Here is a 14447-nt window from a genome sequence, read left to right as displayed (position 1 = left end):
ACAATCTGATATGTGGGAGCACAACTTCAAAATTGTTATAATTTACATTTCTCTCTTATTAGTCATTTGGAGCATTCTTTCTTAGGATTATTCCTCCCCAGCTCTTCTCTGAACCCTTATAAATTTGCTTTCCCAAATTACAGGTAAAACTATTAAACTGTTCCCAGCTTTACTCACTTAATGGATTTGTATACCTCTATACCATTCATATATTTTCATATTTCATATATATTCATATTCATTTTATGTATGTGTGTATGTATATATGTATATACACATAAGTATATCTGTGTATATAAATGTACACACATATCAATATACATGGATAGCTCATTGCATATGTACATACATACATACATACGTACATATATATAGGATCCACTTCTCTCCTCTTATGTAGTCACCACACTAATTTAGACAATTGTTACCTCTTACCTGGACTGTTGCAGTAGCTTATAAATGGACTCCTTACCTCCAGTCTCTTATTATTCCAACTTATCTATTCAGCTACCAAATTGAGCTTCCTAGAGTATAGATTTGACCATGTTGCCCCCTACTCAGTAAGCTCCAGTGACTCCCTTTTACCTCTATTGTCAATTATAAATTCTTCTGCCATTTACAGCCCTTACATTGTGGCCTTTTTCTGTCTTTCCTGGCTTTGTACATTTTATTTCACTGCATGCCTTCTATGCTCCAGCTATACTGGCTCAACTTGAACAGGTTATTCCATCTCCCATCTCTGTCTTTAAGCTGGCTTCCCACATTCAATAAATGGTCTTTTTCTTCACTTCTGCTTCTTAGTTTCCCTGGCTTCCTATAAGACTCAGCCAAATCTCAGACTTCACCAAATCTTCCACAGTCAGGGGCAGGGCATCTAAGGCCTTGAGGCCACATGCGGCCTTCTAAGTCCTTTGGTACAGCCTTTTGACTGAATCCAAGTTTTATAAAACAAATCCTTTTATTAAGGGAATTTGTTCTATGAGATGTGAATTCAGTCAAAGGGCAGCACTTGAGGACCATGTGGCCTCCAGGCTCTCAGGTTTCCCATCCCTGTCATACCTACTGCACCTTTTCCTCCCCCTTCCCGCAAAACTTTCCATTTTGAGGTTACATCTACACTGTATGTATTTTGTGCACCTAATCACTGCATGTTGAACACTTTGAGGACAGAGACTGTCTTACCATTCTTTTTATCCCTAGATAGCACAGAATCTGACGCATAGCAAACATTCAATAAATAGCTTTTGATTGACTGATCCTTCCTTTTTTCTTACTCAAAGAAAATTATCTTAATAACACTTGAGGGATAGGACTCCTAGTTCTTCCATTGTATTTCCCCTTCCCTCTCTTGTATGCCTTCCTGACCCAAAAGTATAGTTCCATCTTTTCCTTTCCCTACTCTTTTTTCAATCTATCTTCTTGTCTGTCTTCAGTAATTTCTCTCTCCACCTCCCCCTACTTTTAGTTTCTTCTCCTGATTTATCCAAGCCAAACTATGCTAACTTGACTTCAGTCACAGCTGGAATTAATTGAATGATCACTGCATTCTTCGAGTACCACAGTTGGTAAATACTGGGCATGTGCTTATTTAGGCATACTCTACTTAAGATATCCCTCTCATCTTTTATTGTCTGTTCTTTATAGCTCTATTTTTGAAGGATGGGTTTCTGATCTTAGAGACAAATTTTACACTATTCATATATGTTCTGTATAGAATCATAAAGGCTGAGATGTTAACAGTTTAGGTTATATTAATGTTTTAGCAACTACAGTAGGAAAACATATCTCCTGTTCTTGACATTGGAAACAAACTCAAATTCAACTAAAATTAAAAGACTCACCAAGAAACCCACATACATTCCACAGAGCCTTTAAAAAAGACTTTTGAATTATGCTAGTGAATTAGAGATAATGCTTCAGCGTTCACATGGAAAGTAGTAATGGTTAAATTATCCCTTGTTCAGGCCCTAATAGTGACACATCACTGAAGCTGGTTGATCTACTTCTTTGTGTTGTCTCTTCAGATTATTATCCTACTTTCTCCTCAAATTATTATCCTGCTTTCTGACTCTATCAGGATCTGGCCTGTTAACCTAGAGTTTACTCATTTTAAAACTCTGTCAATATAAAAGTTAATAATTTTTTACAAAGATGCTATTAAAATTTTTCCTAACTCAGTGCCATAAATAATTATTAAGTATAACCAAATGTGTAGAAGAAGCATTTTGAAAGCAAGGAAAATAAAGGCAGGATTCTTCTTGTCCTATCACTTAACAGTGGTGCTTTCTAACCTCTTTGGAGTTGGTAATAACTTCTAAATTTACCTCATATGGCATTTTCCTAATCTGAAAAATATTTTTAAATGCAGAGAATTTCAAAAGAAAGGAACCAAATTAATGTTACCAAGTATCTTATGGAAAGAACTTAAAGAATTCTTTCAAAAAATTTCTCTTTCCTGAAAACTTCCTATGAACTGTTCAGAACCCAAGTAACCTGTCCCTTTCCTTTTTGTGAACCCAGACTTAACCCTAAGCGTTAGCTATGACAGTGGTGGTCAAGATGCCCATAAAATCACCATATTGGGCTCCACTGATGCTGGTACTAGTAGGAGTAAATTATTTTCAAGTTGTTGTAGTAAAACACAAATGCTTAGGAACAGGAAGAATGAATTATCCTTATGTAGTTTTGGCAAAAAAAAATGTGCTAAAACACTAGTCTCAACTTTGAAATCGCTAGATATTACTATGGTTTATCTCCTAGGATTTGTCTAGCACTATAAAGAGCTACCCTTTGTAGTGTTATTTTTTCTCTACTTATTTTGAATTTTTCTTTCAAAGAACAGCCTCCTTTGCATGCTTTGTTGCATAAAAACAGCATTATAGGGCTGACTTCACTTGTCTTTTTTTTTTTGTTTCAGTTACTGAGGCTGCAAGAGAAGACACCCTGGTTTTGAAGATTGGCTCTGTCGCCATGGCTCCTCAAGCCGACAACCCACTTAGCAGAACTGTCCTTAGGAAAGACATTTACCAGTAAGTGTGTTCTCTTTGTGTCTAGCCTAGCCGCAATTGCATTTTGTGAGGACAGGCACTGATCTGTAAAAGTGCAGTACGATGGGGCCTCTAGAGATACTTTTTGTTTAGGATCTTTTGATATTCAAAGCCAGGTTTTTCTGATTTTCTTCAATTGTGGCTTTTAGAATTCATTCAGACAAATATAGTCTTTCTGTGAAGTGTTGATGAATAACAGAATCTAAGCATCGAGTCACCATGAAACTGAAGGAGTGCAATTGGAAACGTTTTCATGCATCTTCTTCATCTGATGAAACCTCCAGTCACATAAGAATATAAGGAATGTTCTAGGACTACCATTTCCCATTGTAGTCAAATTGTATCTAGGAGTAGGTTTGCATAATGGAAATGTAAGCAATTATGTGAAATGTAGGACCATAGATGTCATGTGGATCAAAGCTGTAAAGAAAAGCACACTTCTGAGGAGAAATTTCACAGTAAACACATTTTCTGTGAAAATGTCATGCTCTGGAGTTTGTCACTAAGCATGTGTAAATCACAGTAAGCATCTTTGGACAGCAAAACTGGGGAACACATGTAATCAGTATGATAAAAATAATATATGATCCTTACTGAAGTTGGCACTACCCCCAGACATGAAAGTGCAGTTGCAAATAATACCAAGTGAAAAAAGTCGCAGAAATACAGATGAACAAGTGTCTTCTACTTCCTGCTCGTCTGTTTCTCAGATGTGGCTGTCTCTCCTCTGTTCCACTCTCACTCTCCCTCCCCTTTCCTTCCCTCTCTCTCTCTCTGTCTCTCTTTCTCTCTTACTCTCTTTCTTCTCTCTGTCTCTTTCTCTCTCTCTTTTTTCTGTAAAAGAATCTCCTACAATAGATGTTACTTCTGAGAAAGAATTCTGATAACTGTGAAGCAATGACTGTCTAAAAAATGATAGTTATTTTACTCTTTCCAACCTGGAAATTTTAGGAAGTCAAGCTGTACCTTAAAGATCATCTAAACAATATTTTTCCTCTTTCAGTTGTTTATAAGATTCTTCATCTCATGTAATTATTTGCATTTTTGTTTTGTAGTTTATCTGATAATTTTAAATACAAAGTCTTATTCCTTTAAATGAGTAGAATAGCTTCTCTTACGAATTTTTCATAGAATCATACAATTTTTATTAGAAAGATTTGAATGTCATCTGAATAGCTTAAATTGAATAAACATTTCACACAGGTTGATTAGATATTCATAGTATGTGTTACCATTACCATGCTGTTTTTGTGCTTTAATAGATTATAGCCTGGTAGCCATCATCCTAACATTTATTAAACAAGCCAGTATATGCCATGCACATACCAGGATGCAGCTGTGTAGATAATGTACATTAGACTCTTAGTTCCTTCTGCCCTCTAACTCTTGAGAATTCAGAGCTGTTCTAGATTAAAGCAGGTTCCAGCCACACACTTCTGTTTGGATTTACCTCTGGAAAATTAGCATAGGCTAGGACTTGTTATAGTTTTAACAAGAGTGTCTCAGTTTCAGGGTTATCCTCATCACTGTAATCTTCTCAAAGACTAATCTATGGAACCATATCAAAGCCCAAAACCTTTCCATGAAGCAAAACTAATTACCTGGTGTGCTATAATACTAAGTTGATTTCTAGAGCCTGCCTCAGAAACTGAGGCCAGCCTAGAATGGGATAGGAACATGTCAGATTTGTGTAAACCCACTAGTGAGATGATTGTGGGGCTCCAAAATATGAACATGGGTGTGAAGAATAGCTTCTTCATGGCTAGCTGTATTTGAATAGCATATTGGAAAAGACTTGTGTTGTGCGTGATTCTGCTTTGCTGATACACAGAATATACCACTCTATAGAATGTACTTGATGTTGGGCAAAACATACAGTGGCACCTTTTAAAAAGCTTACTTTCTAAAGCAATTTCTGAATAATAGATTCAAGTAGAATACACATGAGGGAATGCCAAAAATGTTTCAAGATCTCATTGAGCACTATTTAAGGTGATGTATCTTCAGCATCAAAGCATGCAGAATGACAGAAGTAGAGATGGCATTGGAATGTGCTGATCTGTGTTTAAGCGAAAATGTAACTATAATAACAAAAGTTGGTCCCTTTTTCTGATGGTTTTATTAGGCACATAGTCATGATGAAGGGAATGATATACATGCCTAAGTCTTTTGGTCCAGTTCTATATTAAATTGATAGTCTGTTGTCACTTCTTGGAAATTGAGCATATTATCAATCTCAGCATGTCTCCAGAAGCAAGTCTTTCTTGTTGGGACATTTACAGTGTAAGAGTACTCTCTGTGTAGCTCTTTGCAGATGACAAGAAAATTACTTCCCACGCCTACTTATTCTTTTCATTTTTCTCATACAGAATTCCTAGTTCATTATATTTTAAGTTTGTCTTTGGTACAAGTTACTAAATTGAATTTACCTTATATGTGTGTGTGTCTATATCAAGTTTTATATATAGATAAATTATATATATATATATATATATATATATATATATATATATATATATATATATACACATATATATATTCATTATAGGTCTGGACCAAGTAAACATTTAAGGGTGCTCTTAGATGGAGGGAGAGCATGGGATGTAATTTGGAGGAACCAAGAAGGGGAGTAGGAAAAGATAATATCAAGGAAGAGTAGGGAAAACACACTGTCCAGTACAGAAGGTAGTTTAATAGTATTAGTCAGACCACATATGGTGTACTACACTCCATTTCAGGTGCTACATTTTAGGAATGACATAAGCAGGAGTATATGCACATCAGGGAGAACAGGATAGTGACAGACACTAGAGAACATGTCTTGTTATGATCATTTGAAAGAATGAGTGATGTTTAGCCTAGAAACAAGAAGACTTGGGAGCATTCTTCAAATGTCTGAAGGACTATCATGTGGAAGAGGAATTGGATTTTGTTTTGTTTAGGCCCAGAGGGCAGACCAAGGAGCAAAAATGAGAAACTGCAAAATGACTGATATGGGCCTTCCTGAGGAAAAGCTTCATATCACTTCAGATTTACAAGTGTAAAGTAAGCCTTGAAAATCTTCAAGCAGAGACTTGGGAACCATTAGGATATGTTGTAGAGAGTTTCAGAATAAACCAGAGAACCTCAGAGTCCCTTGCAACTTGCAGGTTGCATGACTCTGATTTGGAAAAATTAATTGGCAACATTGACAGCAGTGTTAAACATTCTTCTACCTGTAATAAGTGTACAGATAAGGATAGGAGACTAGACTTTTGATATCATTGCTGGAACATGCCCAACACTACTTTGGGGAACTGTCCAGAGTGCTGAGAGGTGAGTTAGTAACTTGCTTAGAGTCTAACAAACAGCCAGTTATGTCAGATGTGGAATTTAAATGCCAGTTTTCCTGTCTCCAAAACCAAACTTTCCATCCACTATACTATGTTGTCTCTCATAATATAGTCAAGATTCTTAAGAGGTTGTGTAGTTTAGGAGAAAGAGCCCTAGACTTGAAGTCAAAGGAAATGGGTTCAAATCCCAGCTCACCTGCAAATCACTTCATCTCTGTGGAGTTAAGTTTCATGGATGTCAAGAGGACAGCCATCTCCCATTTGTTGTTGGAAAGACAGCTTTAATTGGTTAAAAAAAGAGTCCATTCTTGTGTTGATCCCTGTAATTTCAACAAAGTGGTCTATGGCTTAGGCTTTGGGGCCTAAGTGTCTCCAGTATGACATATCTCTAAGTACTTGAAAGTGCAGTTCATACCCTCCATAAGTTTTCTTTTCTCTAGGACAAACATGCCAGATCCTTCAACCAGTTTCTAAAGCCACACCTCAGGTAAGACATGCCAACAAATCAAGCTGCTGAATACCACATGTGGTTCCACACAAAGTTATAAAGTAAATAACTTGGTTTTCTTATGAAGCTCCTAAACTGTGAATGCAGCTCCAGTAAAGGAGTTCCAGAACCATTTCAAATAATGCCAATATGGTTGAAGTTAGAAGTATATGTAATCATTCAAGGAGATAACTATGAAGGAGGCAACCTCTCTTCCCTGGAAAATGACTGGTGACTTGTATGTAGCACCTTTTAGAAGATTGTTTCTTTGTTTATTTTTTAATGGACGTTGTCTCATTCAGTTCTCCAATTTGGTGAGGTCTAATTAGAGCAAAGACTTACTGATCTTCTGTACAATGAAAGAGTTGGACTAGATGGTTGCTACAATCCCAGCTCTGAATCTGTGATTCTTTGTTAAGACCAAGGTCAAGTGAGGTTAATTAAGCAGCCTACTGTCAAACAGGTGGTAACAGAAAAGAGATTGAACATAGGTCTTCTTAATTCATATCCAGTATTCTTATTCCTACTCTTATGATTGCCTCCTTTTGGGTTAATATGCTCCGGTATGATTTTTTTAGAGATTCATTACTTTATTACCTTACTTCATATGTGACTGCTGTAGTATTTTAGTATAGTTCTCAAAAGTGAAAGCACTTCTAAAGCAATTATCATTTACAAGTTGCAATTTTATTTTCTTCAGGATACTTTTCAGTGGAGAAAATACTCAAAGAGGAAAGCACAGCTCTCATCTTCCACTTTTCACTATGCTGTTGTATCTTTTTCCCCTTGAAATGTGTATATCTTCTTAGAGTGGATTATCTAGCCATGGCTTTATTTAATATAAGCAACTCAGATTTCACCAGAGGGTAACAGCTTTAAGTCACTTTACTTACTAGAGAAATGTTTAAACTGACAAGTAAAAGAGCCACATATCTCAATTTCCATTCCTGGCTTCCAGCCACACACTCTATTTCTCCTTGTTTGTTAATGGAAGACAGTAAAACAAGCTGGTATCTGACACGTTTTGTCCATGATGGTTTGGAGACTAACTATTGTCTTGTTATCTGGAGTGCTTCTCATTCTGGCTTTCTTGGCCTTTAACATTTTTCTGATCTTAATAACCATTTGAATGAACAACAATTTGTGTATCTTACTAACAGATTTGGGGGCAAATTTTCCCATTACATTGGGAACATTTGATATAAAGCATTAACTCCATTGTTTTTACATTGTGATTGTCTGACCACAGTAAACCTTGCTGAAAGAAAGTGTTAATGTTTTTTATTTTATTTTGCCAAGTAAACAGGTAGGTAAACATTAGCAAGTACATAATTTGTTGAGAAAGTTATCACAAATTATATTAAGAGCAAAATCATCACAAAACCCACCATTTCCAGTCTGAATGCATGGACTTTGTTATATTCGCTTTTGAACAATCAAGAGAGGCATTGTGCTGTAGTGAATAGCAAGCTAACTGGTCTCAAAGCCAGGAAGACCGGAGATCAAGTGTGATACATAGTGTCTGTGGGATCCTTTACAAAGGAGTGCTTTTTCGAGCTCTCTTAGGTGATAAGTTGTAGAGAAGGAACTGACTTGCACTGATAGTTTCCTTACCTAGAAATCTCAGTGGAATCACAGATCCAGTCCCTATGCCAGTTCCAGTCTTTGACTAATTAAAATGGAATAGAATTTGACCAGAAATGATAAACTACATCTCAACATTTTTGTGAATAAACAGTGAACTAAGTTTATCTAAAGTGCTGAAATTTATAGTTCCTAACCAATCCAATTTATTTCACAAATATTAGAATTGAATTGAATGTAAATTCAATTTTGATGATTTCAAGAAGTAAAGTTTTAAAAGATGTTTTATCTTATTAGTAGTTTCCATCATAAATGAGAAAGTAAATGTAATGATCTAAAACTGAAAGGCAAATAAATGCTGACTTATGTACCTTGACTAGATAGAAAGTGTTCATTTTCTCCAAAATCCTTAATGAGTTACATGTTGAGAGTACAGTTACAGTATTCATACTGTTTACTGTGTATGCAAATGAGACTATCCATGAAGACTTATTTGATGGAGGGAAAGTTTGCTGTGGACAGACCAAAGCACTATATAAATAAAACAGGGTAAGGATTCATTGTAGAACTTGGCGCGCTGCTGAACGTCACGTAACGGACTAGATAATGTCGGGGAAAACAGAGCCAGTAAGAGGTTTTGCTCTATGTGCTATTTACATAAAAGAACAAGGGAGGACGAAAGAACGTAGGTAGGTACCTAGGAAGGTTAAATCGTCCTCTTCAAGTTTGCTTGTAAAATGGAAAGGACTAAATTTGATTTACTTGTTTGGGGTTGATAAATATTTTTTCCTTCAAATATAGAATTCAGCAATAGTCATTACCACCTGAAATACCATAGAAAATGTTATTATTGAATAAGATTTCTTCTCTTAATTCCTTATATGGTAAGTTCTGTTAACCACAGCCCTTAGGAAAATGGCATCAGTTTTTATTGTAAATTTTCCATCCTTAATTCATCTTCCTCAATTCCGGGTGTCAGAAGTCCAATAGGCCCTTTCCACTTCAGGGTTCACAGATTTATTATTTCAAACAAATTACATTACTTATTGGAATGCAAGAGGAGAATTCAGCTCATGTGATTTTATAATTAAAAAAAGAGAAATGCATTACTTTAGACAATATTTTAATTGTTATATTGTTTTCTTCATATGTTCCCATTTCTTCCCCTAAACTCTGAATTAATAATAGAAACCTCTCTCCTATTTATTCTAAGGAGATGATTTATTCAAAAATTGAGTCTTGTACTACATTTAGAATATATATTGTCTTAGTTAATGACTAAACTAATGATTTTTATATTTTGAGGAGAGGTGGGAACCTTATATGAGATGACAGTTTTTTTTTATATGCTTTTCTTGACTTTATTATAGAAAGAAGTTTGGAAGAAAGGATAATCAGAAAATCTTATTGTAAATCCTCTCTGTCTTTCAAATGTGTTTTGGAATATGAAGTATGTTTCTAAAAATTTTCAAATCCACACTTTATTTGGAATTTATCATTGGGCTTTGACTTGTTCGTTTTAGGTAACTATGTGGTTGACCTACTTGTTATAGATATATCAGCAAAATATTAACTCTTTTAGAGTTAATATAGGTATCTTCATGTAAATCCTAATAACATCTTATTTTTACTTATTTTTTTAAAATTACAACTTGCCTAGATAGCTAAAATCCATTATAATGGTGTGGAAGGCCAGAGAATAACAGTATAAACTGGACATGTCATGTAAAGATTTTGCTTTTTTCAGTTGTTCAGTTGTGTAGAACAGCATGATTGGGTTTGGGGTATATGAAATAACACTCCTTTTTATAATAAGGTTCTCCTGTATTGGCATGTAGCCTATGGGATACAGTTCATGTATCCTCTCTTTGTTGTGGTCACATTTTCTATAAAAATTCACAAACCTCATTTTCCATTGAAATTTAATTTTAGGAATGTTTAATTGAAAGCTTCTTGTAGGCAAACAGACTTAACTAATCAAGCACTTTAAAGGACTAAAGAAACAAATGGCTGACGCTGCTAGAAACCTGAACCAGGTTAACAAAGGCATAATTGTTTATTCTTATAAGCCTTGACTTAGTGTATCTTTCCAGTGCTGCTTTAACAATAAGCACCACTAAACCATATCCATTTTAAAAGCTATTTCAATTACGTAAGGCTTACATTTTTCACTTTTACAATTTTAGTGCTGCAAAATGTATGCTTTTGCCATAGTTCAACCAAGTTATTCCCTATCTCCATCCCACATTGTTTGGTATTCCATATATTTGAATGTATCCTGAGTCAATTCACAAATTCTCAAAACTTAACTTAAAAAATAAATCCTAATTAATATATTGTTGTTGGCCCACAAGCTTGTCCATTCTGACCTCCACCAGCATCGTTATGTTGTTTCAGCTGCTTTAGCCATATAAAGGGGAATGAATAAAAAAGAATGGTAGGCCAACATAGAGAGGAGGACAGAACACAAGCAAAGGAAGGAACTGCAGGAGGAAATGACAGCCATAGGAGAAGTAAGCCACCAGAGGTGAGTGAAAAGGGAGAAGGAAAGCCTGACAGAAAAAAATGAGAGGGATACTAGTTGTCTATTCCTTTAAGGAGCATACATTTTTAGTTGAAAAGTTTAAAAAATGAAGAGTTTTCCTTGCATTCTTTAGGCCACTTCATCCTGTTACATATTTTCAGCATACCACCATTTCTGTACTTGTAAACCTTGCCTAATTTTCTCTTTAATCTTGTATAAGTTTCATAACTATTGTGATTTTTGTTGATATGAATAAGAAAATTTTAGTTATGCAAGTATAAAGGAAATGTTCTCTGAAAATGAAAAGTGCTTTCAGTTTTCCACCACCATCAACCACAGGGCAATATTACTTGTTATTAACAGTAGTTCAATACTTACACATGCTGATCAAGACAGTGGGTCAACATTTCCCTCCCTCCCTTCATAGTTTCTATCAGATAAATATACCTGAATTGGATAGATGAGATTGGTCATTTCAGTGATTCTTTATATTGTCCCTCATCATGGAATCTGAGAGTTAGTAAAAAGGCTTAGAAGTTGCCTGATCCAAACCATACCTGAGCAGGAACAGTCCTTTATGAAAATCTCTAAGAAGTAATCAATTCATTTTCCACTTGAAGATTTCCAATGATGAGGAACTCACTCCTTCCTAGGGAAGTCCATTCTACTTCTGGACATTTGTATATCTTAAGAAGTTTTTTCTTTTATTTTCCTTATATTCTGTTTGCCTTAAATGTGATGTTAGGTATGCAAATGAGATAATAAATAGCTTAGCACAGTGCTTGACATATAGTATGTGCTATAGAAGTGTTAGCTATAGTAACACTGATGATAATAGCAGTTATTATTTGCTTATTATTATTGTAGAATTATTTAATTTTAGATTTGAGAGAGACCTTTGAATGTCTTCGAATCCATTTCTGTCACTTTACAGAGGAGAAAACTCAAACCTCAATAAGTGTGGTGTCCCTTGCCTCAGAAGATAAATCCGGAAATAGAGGCACGTTTTATTCACATGCTGGAGCCATTGTGCCTGCTCCACACTTCTGTCTCCAGTCTTGTCTGTGTTCTCTTTATAAAGTTCTAATCAATTGTGTATAATCTTAATGCTGAATCAGTTGATCAAAATATTTATTGACTGTTTACCATGTACAAGGTGTTGTATTTGATTCTGAGAGGAGAACAGAGAAGAAATAAAGTACAGTCCTTGCTCTCCTTTTGCAATCCCCAACCAATACGCTTATTATGTAGAATAAAATTAGAACTTTCCAAAGTGTCTTAGGCTAGCAGCTGGTCCTGCCACACTTAATATCTTCAAGAAAAGACTGAGTCATGGCTCATCACAAATATTATAAAGAGAATAATTCCTACTCAGATAGGGTTGGAATAGATGGCATTGATGGTCCTGAAATAGCTCTGAGATTTTGTAATTCTGTGACATAAGTGCCAGCATCAAACTTAAGTGTCAAGTGAATGGTAAGAATAAATAGCTCCTGAAGTTCAGCTGGGATCATCAGGGAAGGCTTGACTGAGGAGCCCTAACTCATTTGAGATGACCTTTGGAAGATGGATAATATTTAGAGACTTAGAAGAATGGGAAAGCTTAAGGGAATGGGGTGAACACAAGAGTGGAAGTAGGAACGCATAAAGTATGTTGGAGTGACAATCAGTTGACCAGTCTTAACAAGTAACACTCTTGAAAGAAATGTGAGGGGAAAACTTCTATGTCTTTGACTTGTTATTTACTTTTAAAAATCAAAACATAAAACAAGCAAGTTATTAAAATTGAATACTTTTTTGAGTATGAGTAGACATTGGGTCCTCAATAACCATTTACTAGAAAGAAAAATTTAGTCTCCCTACCTCCCCATCTTCCTTTCTTTTGTCCCTTTTAGTGCTTTTTTATTCTGTTCCTCATCTTCTTTCTCTGTTCTTTTCTTCTCACTTCTCTTTTCCTCCCCTCCTCCATTTTTTCTTCCTTCTCTTCCTATCTACTTCCTTCATTTCTTCATTTCTTTTCCTAAGTTTCTGCTTCCCTTTCATTTTAAATTTACTCCTTTTTTGCATTCATTTTACTTTATTATTTTCCTTCCATCATTCTTTTTTATCATTTTCTCCATCAAACCCTGTAGGTAAGCAGTCTGAATGCTGAAGTTTTTCTTGTTTATAAAATTTTAAGATAATTAAACATATCTTGCTAAATATAGAGAATTTCATGGCCTTAAGAAAATTGTTTTTAAATAAAGTAAAATAAAAATATTCAAAACATGGAGGAAACAATATCAAATCCACAAATACTTATTTGGCACTTACCATGCACAAAAATCTGTTTTCAAAGAACTGGAGAACTTCAGTTCATGTGCCTCAATATTTGGCCAAGAAAATTTGTTCAAGTCCATTGCTAAATATAGATGACATAGGTACTATCACAAGTTCTGAAGTTGAGGAGAAAGGACTTAATCTACATAGCATTAAGAGAAGAATACATGTCATAGGTCTAGAATCCCATATTTGAAGTTAAGAATTTGTTTCTGTGTGTAGGGGAAGATTCTTGAGGGCTTAAATACCAGTATTACCCACCAACTCTATCAGCTAAAGAGCTGGAACTAATCTATCATCAAGGACACCATCTGACACAAAGAGGTGTTACAAAAATGGAGCTAGGAAGGGGATGCATTGTGTACATAAAGGCCTATGTGATACCTATGCAGAATTACCTCATAAGACTTCAGTAACTTTTAAGATTTCCCCTTACCTTGTTATTGTACCTTTATAGTTCCTAACTCTCTGGGCAATACTAATTCTTCCATTTGTCAGGTATATTGAGGATTCTTCATGACAATTGAGTTGGGTCAAGTGGCTGCTGAAGTCTCTTCCCACTTAAAATTCTTACATTCTTATTTGGTCTCCCAAAATGTCAATCTCATGACTTCAAGCTGTTTGTGTCATCCACCCTCTTCTGGCAATCTTAATGCCGTGGAGGCACTCTTACAGAGGAGGAAAGAAGCCTAGAATGATTATGTGACTGAAGTTGAAGTGGGCAAGTGACTGACAGTGGTGCAACATGAAACCAGGTCCTCTGATTTCAGAGTCTCTGGTCTTTCTACTCTACGATACTGTAGCCATGCTGTTTGTGGATCCAATGTGTAAAGAGATAAATAGATACAATAATAGTTGGAAGGAGGATAGAGAATACTAACAACTAGGGAAAGCAAGAAAGTCTTCCATAGAAGGCGGTTATCTGAGCTGAGCCTTAATGGAAACCAAGGACTCTTTAATGGCAAAGAGATGAATAGGGAATGAATGCATCGTGGACTTGGTGGATAACCCAAAATGATTGTTTCAGGAAAAGTCAAGTGGACCAAAATGACTAGAATGTAGAGCATATGAAAGGGAATAGTGCATTTTGGCAAGATAGAAGGAAAGAGAGTAAGCATTTATCTGGCACCTACTATGTGCCCGATGCTGTGTTA

At 35.5% G+C, this 14447-nt stretch overlaps 1 protein-coding gene across 13 annotated transcripts in view; it reads left to right on the top strand.

Moving 5' to 3' along the window:
- Positions 1-14447, top strand: part of VPS13B (vacuolar protein sorting 13 homolog B) — a 1048068-nt gene that overhangs the window by 584748 nt on the left and 448873 nt on the right. For 12 of the 13 annotated variants that reach the window (XR_011966588.1, XM_072606881.1, XM_072606871.1 and 9 more), the window contains one exon: positions 2918-3029. Coding sequence is in view for 12 of the 13 variants with exons in the window: in XM_072606881.1 (XP_072462982.1) it covers positions 2918-3029 (112 nt within the window). In the remaining variant the exon portion in view is untranslated. Of the gene's footprint in view, positions 1-2917; positions 3030-6819; positions 6867-14447 lie in introns of those variants that run through there. The other variant, XM_072606872.1, reaches the window with a different exon arrangement.

The sequence above is a fragment of the Notamacropus eugenii genome, chromosome 4 (genome assembly GCF_028372415.1).
Source record: "Notamacropus eugenii isolate mMacEug1 chromosome 4, mMacEug1.pri_v2, whole genome shotgun sequence".
NCBI lineage: Eukaryota > Metazoa > Chordata > Mammalia > Diprotodontia > Macropodidae > Notamacropus > Notamacropus eugenii.
Note: the sequence above shows the minus strand (reverse complement) of the source record. Positions and strands in the feature narration are given on the sequence as shown.